The sequence below is a fragment of the Tachypleus tridentatus genome, chromosome 4 (assembly GCF_004210375.1).
Source record: "Tachypleus tridentatus isolate NWPU-2018 chromosome 4, ASM421037v1, whole genome shotgun sequence".
Taxonomy (NCBI): domain Eukaryota; kingdom Metazoa; phylum Arthropoda; class Merostomata; order Xiphosura; family Limulidae; genus Tachypleus; species Tachypleus tridentatus.
This window is the reverse complement of record NC_134828.1, coordinates 100,959,609-100,985,025: the sequence shown is the minus strand read 5'-3', so window position 1 is coordinate 100,985,025 and position 25,417 is coordinate 100,959,609. Positions and strand designations below refer to the sequence as shown.

Here is a 25,417-nt window from a genome sequence, read left to right as displayed (position 1 = left end):
GCGACCATCAGATTACGAGTCGTACGCCTTAACACGCTTGGCCATGCCGGGCTCGAGTGATGTGTCAGCATGAGAACAAACTATATGTCTGCACAGAGCACAATAATCAACACTCGATGTACTAGTGTCTGTTTTACCATTACCCTCGTGAAAACTGCTGTTATTATCATATTTCACGTATTGAAAATAATAGTGAAAAATATTTACACTTGTGGTATTAAAAACTACGGTGAAAAGATACACAAAGAAATCGATATAATCTATAAATGGAATTGTTTGTGTACAAGTTAGGGCTGCTATAAAAGATACACCAACTTACCACACTCACACTTATCTATAAACTCAATTTAATCAGAAACACTATTATAAACGATTCAAAACGACAAATTGAGATGTTTATTTAGTTAAAGGCTTATTGTAGGTAACAAAGCGATACCGTAGCTAGCGTTGTGGCTTCGTACTAAAATATGAATAAATAAAAACTGGTTGTTTATTTCACCAAGAGTTAGCTTAACAAACTCTCTACCAATGTGTTCGTCAAAGAAACGGTAGATAAACATACATTTTTGTGTTTTATATATCAAGCATGCAAATGCTTTCCGTTTCAGGTTTATCCACCTTATGAACTGTAAATAAACCTGAAACGGAAAGTAAGGAGCGTGGATCGATTTGACTTCATTAATATCTACATTAGTTAATACTAATGTATTAACCAGAATATTTTGCAAAACGAATTAAAACTGCGGTAGAGAACCGAGATTATAAGTTTATTTCTTTTATTGTCTTGTAATATTCAGTTGATTTTTTTCTCAAATTAAGAGTTTAAAAAAATGGAATAGCAACATGAATTATTTGTATGAGCATTTTTAAAGTTTGTCTTATTCCAATGGCCTGGGGGTTCTTGAACCGAAACAATGAGCCTTGTTTTTCTATCTGAAACATTTAAAATACACTTCATTAATATCTACATTAGTATTAGCTTTATTATATCACTGTGATGAAATAAAAAATCACTTAAGTTTTAGTTAATGACCGCCCAAGCGTATCCCAAAGAAACAACAAGTTACTACTGCACGCATTTGGAAGCTGTTCAGAGTGACAGAGAATCCAACTACGAGACACGATAGAAAACTGAAACATTTATGGTAACTTCAGTGACGCTAGAACATTGAGTAAATATACATATATATTCATATCGGCAGTATTTAAAACGTGTGTAAATATAAGTAACGTATTTTGATGTTGGTAAAAATATATAATGATAAATGGTCGTCTACCGCTATTGTTCTACTGACGCATTATAAAAGACAAGAAGAAATAGAAAAGATCAGTCGATCAACCGTAAGCTGTTGCAAAAAAAATAAAAAAAGTCCTTCTGCCAAAGTTGCATTGGCAACAATCAGAAAGAGGAAATTACCTGGAAGGTTTCTTATTGAATTATTAAATGCACTATTTCCTTTAGTACTTTATGGAAGTACGACCATTAATTGAGTATTTACCATATTAAAATGAACCATATTTTATGGTTATAATAGAATCTAAAATATGCATGCTTCCTATTGGTTTTGATGTCTACATGAATGTGTAATACGTCATTGTGAGGCCAACGTGCATGCATTGCTGTGACGGACATCCACGTAAATTTTTAATTAAATGTCGTTGCAGTTCTCAGAAAACTAAATATTTCTTCATGCAAAGTACATTTCTCAAGCAACACATCAAAGAAGTCACATGATTGAAGTTACTGTCGAAGTATATTTCAAACAGAACAAATGGGACAGACTGTTGCATTATTATCTATGAAGAGTTGTTGTCTGATGAAATGAATATAGAGCATTCTAAGTTGAAAATGGTCGATATCAAAGCTCAGTTAGATATTTAACGTGGCCCGGCATGACCAGGTGGGTTAAGGCGTTCGACTCGTAATTTGAGGGTCAAGGGTTCGAATCCCCATCGCAATAAACATGATCGCCCTTTCAGCCGTGGAGGCGTCATAATGTGACGGTAAATCCCACTATTCGTTGGTAAATGAGTAGCCCAAGAGTTGGCGGTGGGTGGTGATGACTAGCTGCCTTCCCTCTAGTCTTACACTGCTAAATTAGGGACGGCTAGCACAGATAGCCCTTGAGTAGCTTTGGGCGAAATTCAAAACAAACAAACATACACTGGTAAGTCACATATATTATAGTACCATTTTCAGAATTTTGCAATATTTGAACAACACAATCGGTGTAAAGTGCTTCAGATAGTTTTTCTATATTTTTGCCCCAGGAAAAATGATGAAAGAAACTCATCACACACTTCTAGTTTTCTGGTCATTCATTGTCCACAATTTTCACTCTAAGCGTCATTCGTATTGATGTTTCTGGCTGATTCTGTGATAATCTGTCTGATATTATTTACTTTACGACAGTTTCTACAATATTCTTCACATTCTGAAGTTGATAATGACCAAATCTTAATTACTACCGAAATATTTAATTAATTGGGGCACATTCTGACGTCTTTTGTTCTTCCGCAATTATTCGAGCTATATTTTTCTTCTGTCTAACATCAGAGATTGATGGTCACAATTTGCCCAAGTTTTCCTTTACTGTTGATGATAGACTAGTATCTTTGATAAAGACCTGGTGATAGTAGGTAACTCACTATCACGCCATTTTGAAAGTCTGAAAGCTCTTTGTTCTTACCAATCATTTTTCAGACTTACTATGATAATATTACATCGTTGCATGATTAAGTAGCCACACGACACATCACATGATTACTTTTGTGTTTTCATATGTAAATAAACAGAAAATGGTTTACAGATTTTAAACATAACCATGGTCATTAAAAAAACAACCCTGTCACATATTCTTCATTATGATATAAATATTATAAAGTAAAGTTTAATATTATTTTCTCTATAGATATATACATATAATCATTCATTACTGTGCAAAAGTGTCAGGACAAGAAAATATTATCTATTTGATGGGGCTAGCTCGTCCATTACAGAATGTAAATTTCAACATTAAGGTAATGCTTTGCTGATCCCTGTTGACGACTGAATGAGCCAGAGTGATAATACTTATCATTCTTTAGAATTTCCATATACTTGTACCATGGGCATGTCATAAGGGTTAGCTTGAATCAACATATTGGTCAATTTTAGGATTTGAAATGATTGTTATTCTACCCCATACATGTGATATATGTATAGAAAGAAGCTAGCAAAGAGCTAGCATATGGTATCGACAGTTGCCAGAAAAATACACTTAATAGCATTCTACAAATGCTTAACACTATATTAAATTTTGTTGTTATGCCATGGCTCAAAAAGCGTTGAAAATTATTAGTAGAGCAGAGAGTTTCCATGAAAGTTTTATGTGATTCTAGTTGGGCTCTTAACAAACTGCTGCAGACTTGAAATGCTTCCCAAACACTGTCAAGTGTACTTTAGATAGTTAGACTGAGACATATAAATTTGAAAATAGGGAAGGAAAAGGCAGAACACCTAAACTTAATGATACTGGTGTTAAGTATCTTTGTTTATACATCCTTTGTGACAGATGGAAGACTGTCACTGATCTCAAGAATGAGATAAATGACCATGTGCCAAATGACAGATAAGTGTCCATATTTACAGTATCAAAAAGACTTAACGATAATGGAATATATTCTTATGTAACAGTTAAAACACCTTTAGTTTAATCTGCAAATATTTATAAAAATTTGCTGAAAAGAACAAAAACTGGATTGTTTGTGATTAAAAAAGGATATTATGAACGGATGAGTCCATGTTTAAAATATTTGGTTCAAAATGTAGATTGATGTCCTGCGGAAGAAAGATTAAAGATGCTTACCTCAATGGATAGCACCTACCATGAAGATGAGGAGGCAGTGTGATGACTTAGGGAGGTTTTACTGCTGAGGCAACAGAAATATTTGCAAAATAGATGGAATAATGGAGCAGCTCAAGTACCATCAGATACTGATCCGTCATTGTACAGCCAGTGGTTTGTGTATTATTGGTGAATGATTATACTACCAAGAAGAATATAGTCCTAAATACTCATCCAACCTATGCAGGAATTACTTAGCAAGAAAGAAGCTGCTGGACTCATTCAAATGATCTTATGATCCTCACAGTTCCCCAGTCTCAACCCAGTTGAGCAGATCTGGGAATTGATAGATGAAAAACTTGACAAATCAAAATTACTTTCAAAGAAACTTCTTGGGAGTATTAGGGACTTTTAGAGTAAAATCCCAAAGAAAAATTTGATTAAATAACCTGTTAACAATGCCTGCAATTATTAAAGCAAAATGGAGACACACAAAACATTAAATGTTCACTGAACTCAAACTGAGTTTCTGTTCCACTAATTATGATGATTAATAACATGTTGATATTTCACCTGTGATATACTTTGAATTGTTTTTGGAAGTAACTTAAAATTTAACTTATGACTTTGTTCTACTTCTGCACAGTAATTTATATATATGGAAAAATATAATTTTACGTATACAAATATAATATTTTTATTAAGCAATGATGAGAAAATGATACCGAACAAGACAGAGATATTTTTATTCACTTTATGGTCAGTCTTTTACTGAAATAACATGTTTATATTTCTATACTACTGCTTTAGTTTAGTTCATTTTAGTTAATAGATTAACGAGGCGTCAACGACAATCAGAAGTTTATTATTTTATTTTATTCTTTGCTTTAAAGTCTGCAGACTCATGAACTTAGAAATCGGGTTTTGATACAAGTGACAGGCAGAGCGCAATAGCACAATGTATAGCTTGACGTTTAACTACAAGAACTTTCATACTAAGTAATTTACTGAAATATAAACCTTGAGAAGAGTTGAACTATATCTGGAAACATAATGTAATTTCTGTGTCTTATGGATAAATATTACAATTTTAGATCATAAGTTTACAGTGGTAAAAAGTGAACCATATTACAAACAACTAAGGTCTAGAAATATTTCATAGATTTTTAAATACTGTAGAAATGAAGTTATAGAGACATTAACAATCATGAGAGCCATGACTACCACACACTTTTATGAATTTATCCATTAAACGTATTGCAAATTGTATTTAATTTCATATCCTGAATTTTTATGAGCAAATCTCACGCAACTCGTCTGTTTGTTAGTTGCAACTAATATTGGTTGTCACTTTTTCACGTTGATATGTCAGGACGTGATGTGACCAGCAAACTGAGATAGCGACTTGTCAGTTAGAAAAACAGAGTTGTTGCTAAGAAGTTTGCCAGTTGTGTTTCTCTCGTCTAGCACAGATGAAAATGAAACTCTTTTCTGTTGGACAAATACAAGGGCTGTTCAAAAAAATACCCGGACTGTTTGAATTGCGCGGCTCCAGTTGGTTCCAGAAAATCCACTTGGTGTCGCTAGGTTCGCACAGATCAGCTGATTACGACGCCATTTTCCCGATTGCAGATATCTTCATTTGTGTATTAGCTACGCGGTTTTAAGTGAAGTGCGATTTTTTCGTTTGGCGGATTTCAGAATGAATGACCTGAAGGAGCAACGACTCACTGTAAAATTTTGTGTTAAACTTGAAAACTCTGCAACTGAAACTTTTGCTATGCTTAACACGGCTTACGGTGATGTTGCTATGAATCATACGGCATGTTTCAAGTGGCATGAACGTTTTAAGGATGGTCGACAGTCCATTGAAGATGATGAGCGTCCTGGACGTCCTTCCACATCAACTGACGATCCACACGTCGACAAAATCAACACCCTGGTGCGGACAAATCAACGTCTGACTGTCAGGGAGCTTGCTGAAGAGTGTGGGATATCAGTTGGATCTTGTTACGAGATTTTGACCGAAAAATTGAAGATGCACCGCGTTGCTGCGAAATTTGTGCCTCAGAACTCGTGAGTTTTTGGCCAAACACTCGATCACTGTTCTTCCCCACCCCCCCCCCTACTCACCTGACCTTGCTCCTTGAGATATTTTCTTGTTCCCCAAACTCAAAAGACCCTTGAAAGGAAGAAGATTTGAGACGATTCCCGAGATTAAGGCAAATGCGACGAAGGAGCTGGAGGACATTACAAAAGAAGCGTACCAGGACTGTTTCAACAAGTGGAAACACCGTTGGGATAAGTATGTGCGTTGGAAAGGACAGTACTTTGAAGGGGTCCCAGACCTGTAACTTCTAAATAAAGTACATTTTGTTTTATGACGTCAGTCCGCGTATTTTTTGAACAGCCCTCGTATCTTGTATTATCTCTCTGTTATTACGGTATTGTTGAATTGAAAATTAATGGAAAGTGTCGCCCCCAGTGGCTCAGCGGTATGCCTGAGGACTTACAACGCTAAAAACCGGGTTTAGATACCCGTGGTGGGCAGAGCACAGATAGCCCATTGTGTAGCTTTGTATTTAATTTAAAAACAACAACAACAAAGTGACATTAACTTGTTACTAGCCAAACATTTCCATGGGAAAAGAATGGTTATTTGGCAATCTTGTGTTTGATTGTGAGTGTTACGTATTACAATGTCAAATAGAATGAGACTCAGTTAAATTGTAATTTAAACTTAAAAGTTAAATACATTTTGATATGTATCCAATTTATGACACTTGCCAACAAGATTAATACACACGGTTTTCCCTTTTAATACAAGTATCATTTTTATATAAAAATAACAACACAATTTACAGTAATAGTTATTATGAATAATGATTTATGTACAAAACCTTTGCGAACTTATAAAACAACACTGAGTCTTTTATTCGGCACTTCCTCGATTTCGTTTCTAGAATGCACGAAAAGCGAGTTAATTTCAAGTTGATATAGGTACAATTCACTTAACAGGGAGCTAGCTAGTTCTGTTTTCTTCGTTGATTACACGTCGAGTTTTTCACCTCTGAAGTTATATAATGTCTTCGTAAAAATACTAATATCCGATGTGAATCCGCTGAAGTTAAAACATTTGTAATGTTCGATATCTACTAATAAGTGTTAATGATAGTTATAGCTTCCGAGGTTTATAGTATACCAACTATAACAAACGATTAATATACATTGTCTCTAGCGCTTCGCGTTGGTTACACTTATGGGCGTGAGGAGAATTTCTAGAAATTTCAGTTTGCACATCAATACTAATGTTTACGTACAAACATATATTGTTGATTATTACACTAGAGAATCTTCTATAAGTTTAGTGAGTAGGCGGGAATTCCACAATGCAGATTTAGCTGTAAAAGCTATGTACATTTCTAAATACGAATTTAAGTCAAACAAACAACGATATTGAAACAGATATGTATGATACTAAATCCGTTCCACCTTTCTCCTAAAAGAGTTAAAAATTGGCGTTAGATAACTTTTAACTAAAATATTATTTATATCTGTACATTGTGAACAATACATTAAATATAACACATTGCCAAAGAATTGCAAAGCTTCAATAACCGTAACAGTATATAACTCAATCAATAGAAATAACCTTATGATCATAAAATTACATAGCACGTGAGAGTGTACCAACATAAATAGTATAGACCCCTTTGACATAGATTTTCTTTAAATCGTAGACTTGTTAGAATAAACTCCAATTTAACAGCCTTCTGTTTTTACCCTTCATTTGGTTCAAGAATATCAACAGGTTATAAACAGAGTAAATGACAATAGGTTATTGTAATGCAGATACACGTTTTAAAGCTAACACTGAAACCAATGTTTCTTTTTCCATTGTAGCATAATTCTTTGGTGACAATTAAACTTTTTAAAAAAATAACAAACAGGGTGTTTAATATCTCTGTTGTCTGATTGTAATAAAACAGCACAAGCAACACAATCGCTGGCATCAAAGGCTAATGTGAAAAGTCAGGTGCCATCAATACAGGGTAAGCATACAATAAAGATTTTACCTTTTCAAAAGCATATTCGCATGTTTCAAACCACTTGAACTTTTGATTTTTCTTCAGTTGGTTTGTTAGGACGTAGTGATGTCAACAAAGTTTTTACAAACTTTCTGTAATAATAAGCCTTTCCCAAAAATCTCGTCAAACTCTCCTTGTTGGTAGGAGCTGAATAAATCTCAATACAACCAATTTTACTTTGAATGCCAGAATTACTCAGTTTTATGTTACATTCATCTTCAATATTTTCAAACTTACAGATGTCTGAGTAAAATCGACTGTCATCAGTTTCAGATGAATTCTCAACGGCTAAAATATTTTCGAATGCATCTCGGATGTGATAGGGTCTCAACATATTAATGTGACACCGCTAGCTAGCCTTTCGACGATCAGGTCTATTTACGACATAACACATATAATTAACTTTCCAAACAGCCTCATAGGGCCCATAATACTTAGCTTTGGGTGGATGTCCCATAATGGATAACAATACTAAGATTATGCCATTAGGACAGAATTTACGTTCTTCAGTCTTGCAGTCAAAAACGTTTTTCATTTTAGCTTAGTATGACTTCAACTTTTTACGAGTGCGTAAAAGTCTGGACCAAAACTTGAAATGCAATCCAATAAGTGCATTTCTTTCTAGTCACTTTCCAACTATTTTTCGTTCAGCAACTTCAAAGGAACACACACTGAATGTCTAAATACCAACTGAAATGGGCTAAGCCCTAACTACTCCAGAACAGTAAATAATAATAGCTTAGCTCCTTCATCCCAAGCCTTTTCATTACCGAGACAGTTAAATCTGAATAATGTTTTTCAAGAATGAAATCTCTCAAGAGCACCTTGCAATTTGGAACGGTACACATAAATCTGATCTGTTTAGCACCGAGCTAATAAACGATTTATCAAAACAACTCAGGCATAACATTTGATCCCTATTCAGACTAAATTTATTTGGGAAAGCCAAAGAAAGTAAAAAAAGATGAATCAAAGCTTAAAACGTTTTTGGACTCAGATGTTCCTCAAACGGATAGCTCAGGGAATCGAGTAAACGTACACATAATAGCCAACTTTTTAATGGTTCCCTGATGAAGATATTGCTAAAAGTCCAACACAATCAACAATCATACGGGTTCTTCTAAATCTGGAAACTGTTTCAAAGTAGGAAAAGGAATTTTCTCGATTCTCCTCAACGACAACATCATCCATAAATGAAACAATGATGGGCTTGCTGACCTTTTTTTTTTAGGGTTCAGCAACAGCTTTAACCTCAACTAAATTGTTGACCAACAATAATGATACACCTTTAATTGGCACAGTAGGTCTTGTTCCAACTACTACTGGTCCTGAAACTAGTTCTGATGTTAAACCAATGTTATGAAGAGGAACATTAACAAAGCCGTCTTCATTACCCTGAGTAATAACAGACTTACCAGTGATAGAACTTGAATCCAAAAGCACTACACCTCCTAACAATAATGATTTAGTCGCCCCACTATGACGTAGAATACGTATAGGTATGGGATTGGCAGCATCATTTGTCAATGATACCGAATCGACAGAAAGGTTTACATTACTCCCTGAATACATTAACCTTTATATCAGTGGCCAAATAAACAACATTGGTTGGTTTGGTGAAGCTACTTCTATATGTGAACACGAACGCAAAGGGTGTTGCCTTCTTTTCTTCTTCTTTTACAAACATCAGACATAACATTAACAGTTTTTTACTAAAGTGGCAGGCTGGCCTTGATGGTTTAGATGAAGCTTTATTCTGAATGTCAGAATATTTCAAACTAGAGGAGTTGCGTTACACATTATAGGATATGTACCATCTACGGGATACAGTTTCCAATGACATGGTACAATACCGACAGACATTTTACGAAATTTGTAACGAACAGTGTTCTTCAAACCTTTTGAGAAGAAGTCATGAAGCCAACCTTCTCTATCGTGATTTCCTTAGAAAGATAAGAATATGATAACACTACAACAAGATAATAGTCTTAAAATCATACACAACTCTACATCAAATCCAACACTTTTAAACAGTGCTGTCAACATGAATCTTCAAAATGGCCCTTCAGAGAAATAAATCAAAACGACGGAAAACTAGCCAACAAACTTATTACAACTTTGTAATGATGATAACGTTTATAAATCTACATCCAAAGATATGAACACGCTACACTGATTTTCTCATCCACGATACAATCACCAAAACCAGCACATATACCCAGGAGCAAACACTCAAACATAGCAAGAAAAGACACACCGATCGTAGTTCACTTCTGCTAATATACCACCAGACCAATAACAAGATCAAATATATTATACTAAACAGTTACACAATACTTACTGAAGACCCTACGACTTTTCAAGGACTCACCCATTATTTTTTACAGGCAAGATAAAAGCCTAAAAAATTCTGGTACACAGTAACTTTACACAAAAGCAAAATAATACTCCAGACACACAGATGTAAACGAAACACATGTGTTACCTGTTCACATGCAAACAACACTATACATCTACGAAAAAAGAACACAAGTCTCGACATGAGACAGTTCTTTACATGTGCTACTGAATATCTCATTTACTATTTAATTTGTAATAGACAATAGTTTATACATCGAGCACATGAACACCTAAACAGTATTAAACTGGGTTACCTGGAGACGCCTATAAATATATGTTACAACATCAACAACCAAACATTTCAGGACTTATCGATTCTTGAACTTATTAGCGCTTCAACAGACATTCACAAAAAAGAACGATTTGGAAGGAGGTTAATCTACAGGGTGGCCCGTAAGTCCCTACCCATCCATATTTTATCATGTTATATTCAATTACGCATGTATTATCAATTGTTTTCTTTTTTCAGAGAAATATGGCCGATTTAAGCCCATTTACACTTGAAAATGTCTCAGAAAACATGGCGTTGCATAATATTATGCAGCAAGAATGAAGGACAGCACACAGATACACTGGATACATAAGATATATGGGTGGGTAGGGACTTACGGGCCACCCTGTACAATCAGGGAACCCTAGAACCATCTGGTTTAAATGAACGCTTTTCTTTCATGAAGATTTATATTTTTCCATCTTTTATTTAAATTTTAATTGCTCTTTTGCTTAAATGTTAATTGCTATCTAATTATATTTTCATGACTTGTAATTTTATTTTCATGTCATAGATGTAATTTTGCTCAGAATTTTCACGCTCAACATTTAAAATATTACTCACGCAAGTTATTTGAATTCTGCATCTGTTGTAAACTGTACGATCTGACGTAGAACGCTAGTTGGAAACGTCATTCTTTTTTAAATAAAAATATGTAAAAGCTTGGCGATTGTCCACCTATTATTTAATTTCAAGATGTCAGTACACGCACATAATTTTAATATCAAAAGGTCTAACGCTTCTTGTCTTACCATGTTTAACTATTTAGTTATTTACCGACTTACTTTTACTGTAAATTACCATTAAAATTTCATTTATTTTTATTTCCTTCTCTTCTTTCGACGTGAGTAAAATTTAGCTCTTTAACTACAGGTTATAATTTTTCTCCAATCAACTTAAATATAAACCCAACAATCAAAACCAGAAGTCTCTGGTATTATCTTTGACATATTTGATTATCACAACGCTACGAATAATTTACAAACCGTCGTCAATTATTGGTTAACTATTTTCATTATAAAGCAAAACATTTTAGAAATACTAATGAACGAGTTAGTCACCAACAGCTCTTAACATTTTGTAAATAGTGTAGTAAAACCTTTTTTTCTGTTAATCTACAAACACAGAGAAAAACTGCTAATAACTGTAGGTAATAAAATAATTTTCAAGACTTCAAATATGAGAAACAAATGTTAATTAAATTTTTATTAATTCTTTTGGTTCTAAATATGATAAAACCACTGCTAAACAAAATAATTACAAATAAACGACACAGACTATGTTCTTGCATAATCTTTATTGTTCAGAACAACTCTACCTGTAACACTACATGAAATCAAACATGTACAGACCATTTTCAGTTAATTTAGTAACATAGGAATTCAGATTATGCACTTGATAGAAGGCTTATGTGTAGATGCTTGAAATATGGTGAACAAAATTTCTGGAGTTTTTTTTCTTCGACCTAGTGGTTAACGTGTTGGACTCTGTATCGATTACTACAACTTTCAAATATCAACTATAAACGTGTAATAAAAGTGATAGTTAGCCCTGTCATCCGGTTTCAGGAGTTAGAGGAAAGGTGCTGCTGAGTGGTTTCCTTTTCTCTGATTAATAATTCAAAATTATAAGGCCGTTTATAGCTGAACCGTACGGTTCCCTAAACTGGTTATTTAGCCCAAGTACATACAAGATTGAAAATACAATTAACACTTTCGTTTTGTTTTTCAGGTTTTATAATTCAACTTCATATGACCACAGGGTAAATTTTTTAATTTTGTCTTTTTCTCCTATCATTTTAAGTTTATATTTTAAACAATTGGTTTTAAAAAGATACTTTATCGTTGAGAATTAAGGGGTTTTGTAAATTTCGTGATCATGTCTTAAGTCAGCACTTTGTGACTACAGGTAATTCGTTTTCGTCATTTAGTACTGATATTTTTATCTTATTAAAAGCATCAAAATATCCATCACATGTACTCTCTTTGTGCACTGAATGTTAGCCATAAGCTATGCCAGTATTTTTAATCCAGTTGGAAATTTTCGTTCAGAAATATATTATGAAATCCGTTTTAAGAAAATAATCGAATTTCAAGATAAGCATTTATCTAAATTTACGTCCAGAAATATATTATCAAAACCGTTTTTGAGAAAATAATCGAATTTTAGGATGAGCTGTTACCCTATTTATGCATATGAAAAAGTGTTTTGTGGATCTATTAATGTATTTGTTTTCAAAAATATTTCGAAGAATACATCATTAATATTTGACAGTACTTAGTACTGTAAAAATATTTTTTCAGGACCAATGAGCTTCTTTCAGAAATAAGGTTTCGTGAGATTACCAACGAAAAGCAGTATGATCGGTTTATTCGTCCAAACTCCACTAACGGTAAGTCTAGAAATATGTAAACTTCTTTGTTTTTGAATTTCGTGCAAAGCTAAACGAGGGCTATCTGTGCTAGCCGTCCCTAATTTAGCAGTGTAAGACTAGAGGGAAGGCAGCTAGTCATCTCCACCCATCGCCAACATTTGGGCTACTCTTTTATCAACGAATAGTGGGATTGACTGTGACATTGTAACACCCCCCGGCTGAAAGGGCGTGCATGTTTGGTGTGACGGGGATACGTAACCCGCGACCCTCGGATTACGAATCGAGCTCCCTAACCACGTGGTCATATCGAGCCAATATGTAAACTAGAAATTCAACGTTGGTGGTCTTTATCCATTTGTTCCTAGAATCAGTATGACCCATGCTAGTGTTTTTATGTATGTCAGTAACATACTACCTGTGTCAACAAGGCGTTCTTTATGGTTTTGAAAAATTAATCTTACACATGATGTTACGTTGTTCAATGAAACTAAAGTTTACGACAGTAGTTAAAACTAACGGCTAATTGTGGTGAGCTCTTCAAGTAAGGTTTACACTATTACCATTTAATTTTTAAAATATATTATTTTCTTATATTTAATTGTAATTTTTGTTTTTTTGTTCTTCATGCTTTTATTTCATCGATTGTTTTGCATTGCTAGCTTTATAGATGTACCTGGGACTAATCTAAGTATTTTAAGTATCTCAAGTGAGATGCTATTGGGCTTACAATTGAAAATATGGTCAAAAGCGAAGATACATAACTCATGAAACAGTACTCTCTAATCTTTATACAGTCTTGGCCAAAATGTTTGCACGTTTTGTAACAATTAAAATCATTATTACTAAGATGGAATACAAATACACTAACACCATAAAACTGAGAAATGTGTGTTATATTAAACACCAATATATGTAATTTATATAATGATACAGGATATATGGACATTACGAATGATTTATTAGAACAGCAAACAACTTTGGCAAACACCTACAGGAAGATGTTTAATTCTAACCAAAACATATATAATATCAAAATATAACATCAAATTATTATAAATAATGTCTCTAATCTTATATCAGTTCATACTAAACTTTCAGTACTTTCTTAGTTCTCTTTATACTACAATAATCTCTGCAAAGTGGCATGTTGTCGATGATCCACAGTCGTTTCATCTCAACTTGTCACTCACTAAAAGGCGCTGTAACTTAGCTATAGCAACTGGTTTAGAATCTTGGTTAGCAGTCTTTTAGCTCAGTTCTGTCCAACAATTCTCAATGGAATTGTAACCTGGAAACTTCCCTTGCCATGATAACATTGTTACGTCATCCTGATCGAGATAATCCTGTACAGTGCATGCACTGTGGGCAGTAGCATTATTATCCTGGAACATGATGAATAGCTGCCTAAATATGTAAGGAACCACCTCCTATGTGTTCTCTGTGGGATAGGAGTAACATTGGGAAATATAGTCTTTCCTCGCCTGTTCTCCAGGCAAACGACGAACACGAATTCTACCATCATCTCTAACAAGAAGGAAACAGGACTCATCTCAGATGCCATCAGTGCTCTGACTGTAAGTTGATGTGCTGTCTTGTTCAAGTAACACAGTGGCGGAGGTGAATTCTGATTTATATCGATTAACAAATAGCCCTTCTTGCAAAAATAACCTTGTTTTGTCAGTCTTCTATTTACTGTTATACTGGATACACTTGAATGAATGTGTTCATAGCACTTCTGTAGTAGGGTTTTGCAATACTTCTTTTAACCTTGATGTATTAATCTGATCAAAACACTGTCTTTTCAGGCATAAGTTTTACGACGTCTTCTAGTAATTTTTCCCGGAACAATCTTTCTATAGTTCCATTACATTTTAGGATTCTGGAACAGTACACTGGAGTACCCTACTGTTCTGGCAATGACCGTTTGTTTCATACAATTTCTGAAAAGTCGAACTATTTGATGCCTTAAAACGTTTACCACGTGACGAGACATGACTCATCACAAAGTACAGAGAAACTGTCTGAGCAAAACGGTTTCGAAACTGTTATACCACAAGCACATCCTTATATAAAACAGATATATATTCACAACAAACAACAATATAGTCAAAACAACTTATACTATACGAGCCAGAATAACAACTTGCACACGTTCGTCTAATCGTGTATTACCTTCTTTGTTATTGCTTAGGAATTTACTCAATAACCATTCCATGTACGTAAACAGTAACATCAAAAGAGAAGAGTATGCAATCATGTTGGTCAATACCGTACGTAAGAACGTATGAAAAATATACTTGGTCAGATACAGTTGATTTTTCTATTTTGCTATAGTAAATAGCTTACTCTGATCAGGTGTTAACTTTTAACAACCATCAATTTGTTTGGAGGGGTGGAAACAGAAAGGCAAATGTATTTTATAACTTCTGAACATTATACTATAAAATGTAATTCTATAAGAACAATATATAATGCCCCCCCCCAGTGGCTCAGCGGTATGTCTGCGGACTTACAACTCTAAAAACTGGGTTTCAATACCAGTGGTGGGCAGATCACAGATAGCCCATTGTGTAGCTTTGTGCTTAATTCAAAAACAACAACAATATATAATTACTATGTGATGTTGTTGATCGGTTTATCTTTATTTTTAATAAAGTTATTATTTTTGTTCTCTTAATCTGCTAAAAATCTGCAGTATTTTTAACTTACAATTTTTAAGGTTAAATGCACATTAAAAATAACAGCAGTATATTACTTGAATGACAGCAAATATTTCAAACCATTAAACATTAAAGTTAGAACATTAATTGACGTGAAATAATTATAGTTACTGTTAAAAAAATTCTCTAAATCATATTATAAAACTGGGAGCATATGAGAAGCATGTTTGAATTTGAAACTGAGTGTAGTCAAGACTGAATATTAACAGAAGAAATTAATACGTTTTGATTTAAAATTAGATTATTCATTTATTCTGTCCAAAAAAAAAAAATAGGGTACAACTTTCTTTATGTATGACAACTACAATGCATTAGATTTATAGAATACTATTTATAGAATACTATTAATTTAGTATCCTTTATTTTGTCTACTAAAGTTAATTTACGCGTACTGCCAAAACGAAAACAAATCAATGATTATTTTGTTCTCTATTCAAGGGCCAGTTTTGACGGATGTGCAGTTAGAAGTAGGCTATTTAGGAGAAATAGATTCTAAAGCAATGGTGAGATTGAATTTCATATGTTTACGGTTTAAATTTTAAATATGGAAAATATTGTTTTATATTTCCTCTTCTTGTTAACCTTGAGTCATACATGATAAAGTAACAACACAAATAAACTTCAGAAATGGACGTAGAAGGAATGAACTTTCCGTGTTACTAAATTTGTAAATCCACGCCCGTTTTTGCACTTTTATATCATATATGTTATTGGAAGTTGACGAGTTTTATCAACCACATTATCGCTTTTGATCGAGTTGATGCAATTGCGGTACGGCTTTGCTCGAAAGCCTACAATCAGTTTGAAACGGCAAAGAGAGAATTTTTCTAATATTAACATCAAAGCACCTCTGAACTGGAATTGATTTACGATACAACGAAGAGTGGAATAAGTATATTCATTTCAAATGTGGAATTTAAATAAACGTTTAACACACGAAATGAAAAGTACCGTCGTTAAACCTTAGTTTAAAGAAGTAAAGGCTATTTCCAACAATGTATATAAAATCGCTGAATATTATAAAAGTTAATAAAAATGGTACTAAAACAGGAATAACCGAAAGAGTTAAGACTAGCAAGCAAAAATTTACGTTTCATTTATTATCTCTCTTAATGCTCCTCGTATTTTCAGGTAATCACTGGATTATAAACTGAGGGTCTTTAATTTATATTTTTTGAGGCCGGTTGTTACTTTAGTCACGTCCAGCACGTGCGACACAAAAGCACGCAACTCCACCTAATATCGAGGGGAAAATATCGAATGTGTATACCTGAGATACAAGCTACAACAGATTAAAATATGCAGACTAATTAACGAAATCCATTGAATAAAAAATGGCGTGTATAAATATCAGTTACTATACGTTCTATAACACATCAAAGTATGTATAATTCTTGTGTTCTTCAGAAAATTAGTTAAATAATAACTTCACTAAGATGCTTAGAATATATATATATATATTATCAATCTCAAACGTATAAATAATTTACATTTTGTTGGAATAGCAGAAGGTACAATTGGTTTGATTGCAACGAGTTCACAAGCCTATCATCAAAGGTATGCTTTGCTTCAGAATTTCTTTTCTAAGGCAACAAAGAGAAAAGTATGATGATTCAATAATCAATATTTCCACTAACAAAAGTCTGTTCAGCGGTTCGTGTTTTTATTTCTTCCGTGTAATTGAACGAGTGGAAATAATTTCAGAGAATTATAAGTTTACACTCGTAGCGACCTTCTTCAAAGGTTTGATAGGTTCTTTGTAACTTGTAGGTTTTTGCTCTCCAAAATGTTGACGCATTCATACTTTTATCATTAAGAATGTATTTTCATGAGTAACCCAAGTGCAGAGATTAGGCCACCCAGTGTGTTCTGTCCACGATCAAAGATGATTATAATTCAATAATAGTTGTAAGTGAGTGACCATAAATATTGACAATTTTTAATGGCAATCGAAATCAGTATTCAACGTGTTCTCAATTTTTAATTTCTTTACCTTTTAACTGTTTTTATAATGTTAAGCAACCTAGTCTATACAACGAATGGTAACATTTTCAGCCTTCATAACTTACAAAACTCTTGGTTACTAATTAAATTTCGAGTGATCCACAGGTGAAGCTACACAGACTGTCCACTTGATTGCAACCTTATTTACACTTTTAAGAAAACCTCTATTTATTTGAAAGTGTAAACTAGGCTTATCTTTTATTCTTAAGTGTAAAGATGTTGTCATTTCTTGGTGAGCCTATAAGGAAAGAAATAAAAACGACTAAGATTTTCGAATTTCAACATGGATTAATAGTGGTTAACAAATCAGAAGGATTGCCGTTAACATAGGTCCATTATTTGACAGGCTGGTTAAAGAGATTAAAGTCTATTAAAAATGGCAATTGAAAACCATTGCGTCTAGGGCAGGGAAAGATTGAATGCAATTAACTTCTGATGACTGACCGAAGATACACTTATAAAGTAAAACGGACGTCATATTGTATTGTGTCGCAGCTGACCGATTCGTTAATTACTATTCAGAATGTAAAGGACAATTGAAAAACGTTTGAAAATAAACCCAAAACAAACATGTTTTCCTAACTGCAAACAGAAAACGCAATTTCTGTGGATCATGACGTACAAATTGTGGTAAGTGAAAGACCAGAAGCATGAGACGTGAAATTATAAGTTGATTTTCAGTGTTTTCTGTAGTGTCCCTTCCTCCTGTGGGTCAGCGGTAAGTTTACGAACTTACAGCGCTAACATCTGGGGTTCGATTCTTTACCGTGGATAGAGAAACACAGCCCATTACGTAGCTTTATGTTGAAAACAAAAACGAAACAATAAGTTTTCTGTACAACAATAGGGTAAAAATATAGAGACAACCACACAAACGATGTAATATTTGTTTTATTGTTTAGACAGTACAAGCCGATGAAGGTCGTGTAATGTTATGGAATTGTTATTGTGGTAGGGGTAGGGTCCCTTACACTCTTCATCCATTGATTGCTGATTTACTCTATAGGTTCCGACAGCTGAATACGTGTGTGCTACAAACAATGCACGACCCGCAAAATGTATAAGCCACAGCCTCCTAGGGTTAAGAAAGATAAATATTATTGTGACTGAAGCCAGCGGTTCATCATGCATTTAGATTTTGGCAGAAAATAAAAACACGTTCAACCGAACAGTGTAAAATCCATAGTGCTTTCATTGTTCTAAACTGCTTTGTTTTCCCACCACAACCACTGATTAAAAGCCTACTGGAATACATTCATATTAAACCTTACTTAATCTTTTTATAATATTTCTTAACTAATTTCAGACTTTATTTCTCGACCAATGAGGTTCACCAATCTCTGCTGCACTAAATCTGGCGAAAAACAGTCTGATCAATATAACGTGGCGGTTTTAAAATAGTGGACGTCTGTTGAATAGCTACCTTAAAAAGAACACAACTTGAATATTATACGTATTTAAATAGACAGCGTAAAAGTAACTAATTCTGTGTAGAAAAGACGTGGTAAACGTGAATACAGCGCTATCGACATAATTAATAACGTACTCTGAAAAGAGCGAATTTTTTGTGTGTGCAAAGTGTGAAAATGAATATATATAAAAAAAGTACCAGTTCGAAACTTTAGAAATGTTCACGCACGTAACTCATGGACAAAAGCCTGACAATATACATAACACGTAATATCGGAAGTAAAGGACTTGAAATGTTTCTTTTGCAAACTTTCAATTATTTAGTTCCTAGAAAACACGTCTATCTCTGTAGTGAGACACAATGGGAAAGCAACTTTAATAATTTTGTATAAGTTAATTTTTAATGGTGGTGTTACCAAGGTATGAACATTAGGTTCACTACTCAATGTTTAAATAATTATTAATTAACTGAGTTGTGCGTAACACGTTTCTTAATATTGGCATTTATTAGTGAAAATTCCATTTTTTAAAAGTTATAGCTTCTATTACATTATAACAATAAAGCACTGGAGTTTGTTTTGAATTTCGCGCAAAGCTACACGAGGGCTATCTGCGCTGGCCATCGCTACCCATCGCGAACTCTTGAGCTACTCTTTTAACCAACGAATAGTAGGATTGATCGTCACATTATAACTTCCCCACGGTTGAAACGGCGAGCAAGTTTAATGTGACAGGGCTTCGAATCCACAACTCTCACATTACGAGTCGATCGCCTTAGCCACCTGAGACCCAAGATATTCCATATCATTTCTTTAATATCTTTTATTGTTATTCCAAGGTTATCATTGTATGTTGAAGTTCTTACATTGTAAGTACACGTGTGTATGGTAGGCTTACAAGTTTCTTTATCGGGCCATTAGACCACCACTGGTTGCTGACTAAATACTGCTAATGATGGTGTCGCTATAAAAATACCCACTAACAAGCGAATGGCCAAAACCCCGTCAGAGCGTGCTAAATGAAAGAGGCCGTAGTGGTCAAGGCCAGATGGAGCATTGTTTAAATGAAAGAAAGCGGATTCCCTTTCTAGAGCCAAATACGTCTCCGAAAGAGCATAAAGCACTAATATATTTAAGGCGTAACCTGATAAAAGCAGTACTGTTGTTATAATGAATCGATAGTATGCGAGTAACAGATTCACTTATTCCTCTATGATACAAGTCATTTTCATAAAATTTGATGAAACTTTGTGGATAATACAAATAAAACTTATACTATGCATAACCGATAACAACTCGTGCGAACTTCAAAAACATTGTTATTTCTAACACTTAATTTCAAAGCTTGTTTAATTTATGCGGTATATCTGGCAGATTAGCTTTAATAACTCTCAGGATTATTCCAAAGTCTGTTCAGTTTCTGTAGTATATCTGGTAGAACTATTTTAAGGTCTACATAGTTTCTACATTTTTATCCCTGTCAAAAATGTTTCAGAGTTTGCTCATTTCCTGTGGTTTCCTTATGAGAAATGTTTCAAAACCTGCTCAATTATGTTGTGGGTTTTACTGTTACACATCAAAATAATATATTTTGTATGTACTCTCAACTAATTGTTCAGCGGTATGTCTGGAGATTTACAACGCTAAAAACCGGGTTTCGATACTCGTGGTGGGCAGAGCACAGATAGCCCATTGTGTAGCTTTGTGCTTAATTAAAAACAACAACAACAAAACAATAACTAATAGTCATACCGAAAATGTATCAAGCCAGAAATACAATAATTGTGTTACTTTATTTGGTGACGACTATTCTTCGACTTTCTATATTAAAACTTTTCATATCAACATAAGAGAATGTAATAAATATTTTTTTATTGTACAAGTGTGAAAGAAAAAATATTCAAATTGGCCCCTTTGATGGGGTAAGCTTGAGAACTTATAACTCTAATATTTGGTTTTTGATCCATGCTGTGGACAGGGTGGATAATCCATTGTATATCTTTGCCATTAAACAAACAAAAAAGTACTGGAATGCAAGTGAAATAAGAACGTAATTGGTTTTACAATGACGACGTCGTGCATGGCTTTACGATTTAGATAGGTCTTAATAGTGTACCAATACCTCATTCTTTTATAATATATATAGTTAGATTTAGGCTACGGTTACCAGTTATCAATTACATTGTTCAAGAAGAGAACTAAAACGGAAAAAAACAAAACAGATCAAGACTTGCTACATATTCTCTTTCACTGATTCAAAGAAACTTCAGAGTTGACGATAATTATTTAAATAGCAATAACTCACCAAGTATATGTCCAATAGCATAGTCCATCACCAAAATGCAGTGAGGATTGTATTCTCCAGAATAATAAAACTGACGATTTATTTGTTATACAGTGAGGAGTGAGACGTAATATTGAACCAAATATGTTTCTTAGTCTCATTACTTGCATATTGATGTTTAACTTGAAGTAGGTTTTACCCACAACGCAATATATCCAGCTCTTTCACCTGTTACAAAAATAATAATTTACACCTGTTTAGTAATTCTCGAGAAAGCTATAGTGGAAAGGAACACTTGTCCTGACATCACAGTAATACTACAATATAGTAAAATGTATTACAAAAATTACAATCCACATATCTGCCTATTAAGTGACGTCGCAGAGAATTGGTTTGTTTTGAATTTCCCCCAAATCTAGTCGAGAGCTATCTGCACCAGCCGTCCCTAATTTAGCAGTGTAAGACTAGAGGGAAGGCAACTAGTCATCACCATCTACCGCCAACTCTTGGATACTCTTTTACCAACGAACAGTGGGATTGACCGTCACATTATAACGCCCCTATTGCTGAAAGGGCGAGCATATTTGGTGCGAAGGAGATTCGAACCCGGGCCCTCGGTTTACGAGTCGAGTGCCTTAACCACCTGGTCATGCCGTGTCTCTAGAGTTATAACTCTGTATACTTACAGCTGTGTCACTAAGAGGCATGCAGAAGAGACTAATGGTATTTGTCGACGTCCCTAATGTTGAGCCAATAAAAAGAAGAAAGGCTGTCATTCAGCAGGACCCAAGTACCCATCATGAGGTTGAATGCTACTTTTATAACGCATCTGCAACTAGGAATGTTTAGTGGCTTAATTATTATATTTTCTGCAGTTTATAATTATACAGAATTATTTAGCTTCGTTCTATTAGAATTTGGATTAAAACGTTGACAAGAAGCGAATGATTTTTTAAAATAATTTCAATAAGTCAGGATATTATAGTCAATCTTACTGAAAGTGTAAATTCATTCAGTTATAGGCCCGGTATGGCCAGGTGGGTTAAGGCGTTCAACTCGTAATCTAAGGGCCACGGGTTCGAATCCCCGTCATACCAAACATGCTCACCCTTTCAGCCGTGGGTGCATTATAATGTGACGGTCAACCCCACTATTTGTTGGTACAAGAGTAGCTTAAGAGTTGGCGGTGATGACTAGTTGCCCTTTCTCTAGTCTTACACTGCTAAATTAGAAACGCCTAGCGCAGATAACCCTTGTGTAACTTTGCGCGAAATTTAAAACAAATAAACAAATACTGTAATTATTTGTAAAGAAAACATTAAAGTGAATTTGTTTGAAATTAAAATATATATATTGTTTAATGTACATTTTATTCTGTAAAAAGAATATAATTTTTAATAGTGATATAGCTATATCCCAATATGCACAATAAAATTATTTAGGATAATAATTATGCAATATACCGATGCTAAAAGCAACTAATGTACTTTTTAATACACGTCAGTAACATAAACCTAACATTAATGTAAAGGTTTTAGAAATCTAATTCTTCCTTTACTTGTTGTATAACATACCAGTATTTCATATTATTCAGATAAGTTACTGGACTATATGTATGTATAGTATAGTAGAGATTAATACCCTGACCCTATTATGATAATACGTACTTATAAAACAGCATTATAGCTGTCTCGTGATAAAGTGGAGCGCATTAGGAAACTGTACTTCAAAATACTTTTATCTAAGGTAATGTAATATTATATTGCTCATAAATAAAAGAAATAGACAGCATTCACAGCACGTGTCAGAATATATGAAATCCGATAAGAGTTATCATTTCTCACGAATTTGTCGTGTCCTAGAAAACAGACCCTCCGCTAGTATAGCGGTAATCTACGGATTTACAACGCTAAAATTAGGGCTTCGATTCCCCTCGGTGGGCTCAGCAGATAGCCCGATGTGGCTTTGCTATAAGAAAAACACAAAAAACACACACCCTAGAAAACAGTTGTCATAGTGGTAATGTAGACTGTTTCTCGTAAGAAAAGATTACGCAAGACGTGAATTTCGAAAGTTGACATAATACTGTGTAAAATGTATGCATATTTTACTATGACGTAAATATGTTGACTATTTGGTGTCATAGTCTCTTAAGAGGTTTTAGTCATATAACAAATATTATCACGTAATGAGAACTCCAGAACAATTAGAATTATGTATGCATAGATGTACATACATATACAACAAAGGTTAAATAAGCTCTATCAAAACGTTTTTTATTACATAAGTCACGTGGTAACCACCGCTGACATAAAATCGCAGTGGAACGAATGATTCTACAACAGATTGATCAAGTTTGAGAATGGTACATAACATACCTTTCTGATGTAAAATATTCATAAACTTAGATCATAAAGAACTTTTTAGCTCGGAGAATTTATAATTTTAAAGATGGAGACATTCATCTCTTGTTCTTAATGATAGTAAAAAAAATAATAAAAACGAATTGTATATGAACATGGATAAACAAGACCATCCAGAAAGTTTGTTTGTTTTCAAGGACAGTCAGATTGGGTTATCTTCTCTATTCAACTCAAATTTTAGGGTTGTAAGTCCGTAAATTTACCACTGTCCTAGCAAGGATCTCATCCAAAAAAAAAATATACCTATAACATGTTTTAACCATGGCAAAAAATATGCTTAATTTGTAACAGGTAACAATACACAAGCAAAACAGTCACCGGCCCAGGAAGCTAGTGAATCAAACGGACATTCTTGTAAGTAATTATGGGTTTCTATGTGTGAAACGAATGTATTTTTTAATATACAATGATTACACAGGACATTTCCAACGTAAATCTAACATTTTTAAAAGCATCAAAGTTGTTAAACAACTACTAAAGTGCACGAGCAATAAAACTTCAATTTGAATAAAAATTACATCAAATTGAAACCTTATTCTCGTGTAATTCATTTACATCTTTGAGTGGCTTTATGACCTTACTTATTTAGTATCCAGCTGGTTCCGTTTTCCCGTTCTTTACTGCTTTCCAAAACCCATTAAACTCTTTCTCCACATTTCTCTGTCCTTCCCATTTTATTTCTCATTTATTTTGTTTGCTTCATATACTTGTTGTTTTTTAGTTCTATTATCTTCACATTCTAAAAGTTTTCAGTAATCATTATCACATCTTTAAGGCATGGCACCTGTTAATCTCTTTACGACAAAACAACAAAAGTTTTGGTTGCTATGGTGAGTCACCATAACAAAACTCTGACGTCAAATAGCTCACAAGAATAATGTATTTTTTCTTTATTTCCTTAATCTCTCCTCAAACCTAATAATGGAAGGGTCACATTTTGAGACCCTTTGTACTATTATCTAAATAACGCCCATACGCACATACACACATATTACAAGATATGGACCTCGTATGAGATACGTGCATGTACACATGTTACATGATGTGGATCTCGTATGAGATACGTACATGCATATATATTACGAGATATGGACCTCGTCTGAGATTAGGCTGTTCCATATTCTTTTAGTTCATGTTCAATTTATAAATGTATTAAGACCATGAACATTTGATATTTGAGAACATATAGAAGATAAAAACATGACGATTATTGTTTTTCATGACAAGCTTTCTTAAATTATTAAGCACAACGACACTTGTTTCACTTTTAATTAATAATGCATATTAATGCCATCTAGGACTGAAATACAAAACTGCCGTCCTAAGTTCAATTTTACTTTGATTAGAAGCTTAAAAAGGGCTCATCCAAAACTAAATAAGGAAGTTTCAAAATACATCACTATTAATGTAGTTCTCTTGTCCACTTTCAATCATGTTCCATGATTATTATTCTTAAAAAAATATCTTTGATATGTTATACGTTTAGAAAACCGCCCATACCGTAATCCTCTCTAACATTGTATTATATGAATATCACATGATATATTTGTTTTATTTTGACCAAAGTTAAAATTGTGACGTAGATGCCTCATTCATTCCTTGATTGGAGACATACCG

General features: G+C 33.9%; 1 protein-coding gene across 1 annotated transcript in view; it reads left to right on the top strand.

The window, feature by feature from the left end:
• LOC143249772 (glycine receptor subunit alphaZ1-like) overlaps positions 1–25,417 on the top strand; it is a 90,873-nt gene that overhangs the window by 18,805 nt on the left and 46,651 nt on the right. Inside the window, exons 2-3 of the mRNA XM_076500160.1 lie at positions 12,890–12,978; positions 16,119–16,183. Of these exons, the coding sequence (XP_076356275.1) occupies positions 12,890–12,978; positions 16,119–16,183 (154 nt within the window). The remainder of the gene's footprint in view (positions 1–12,889; positions 12,979–16,118; positions 16,184–25,417) is intronic.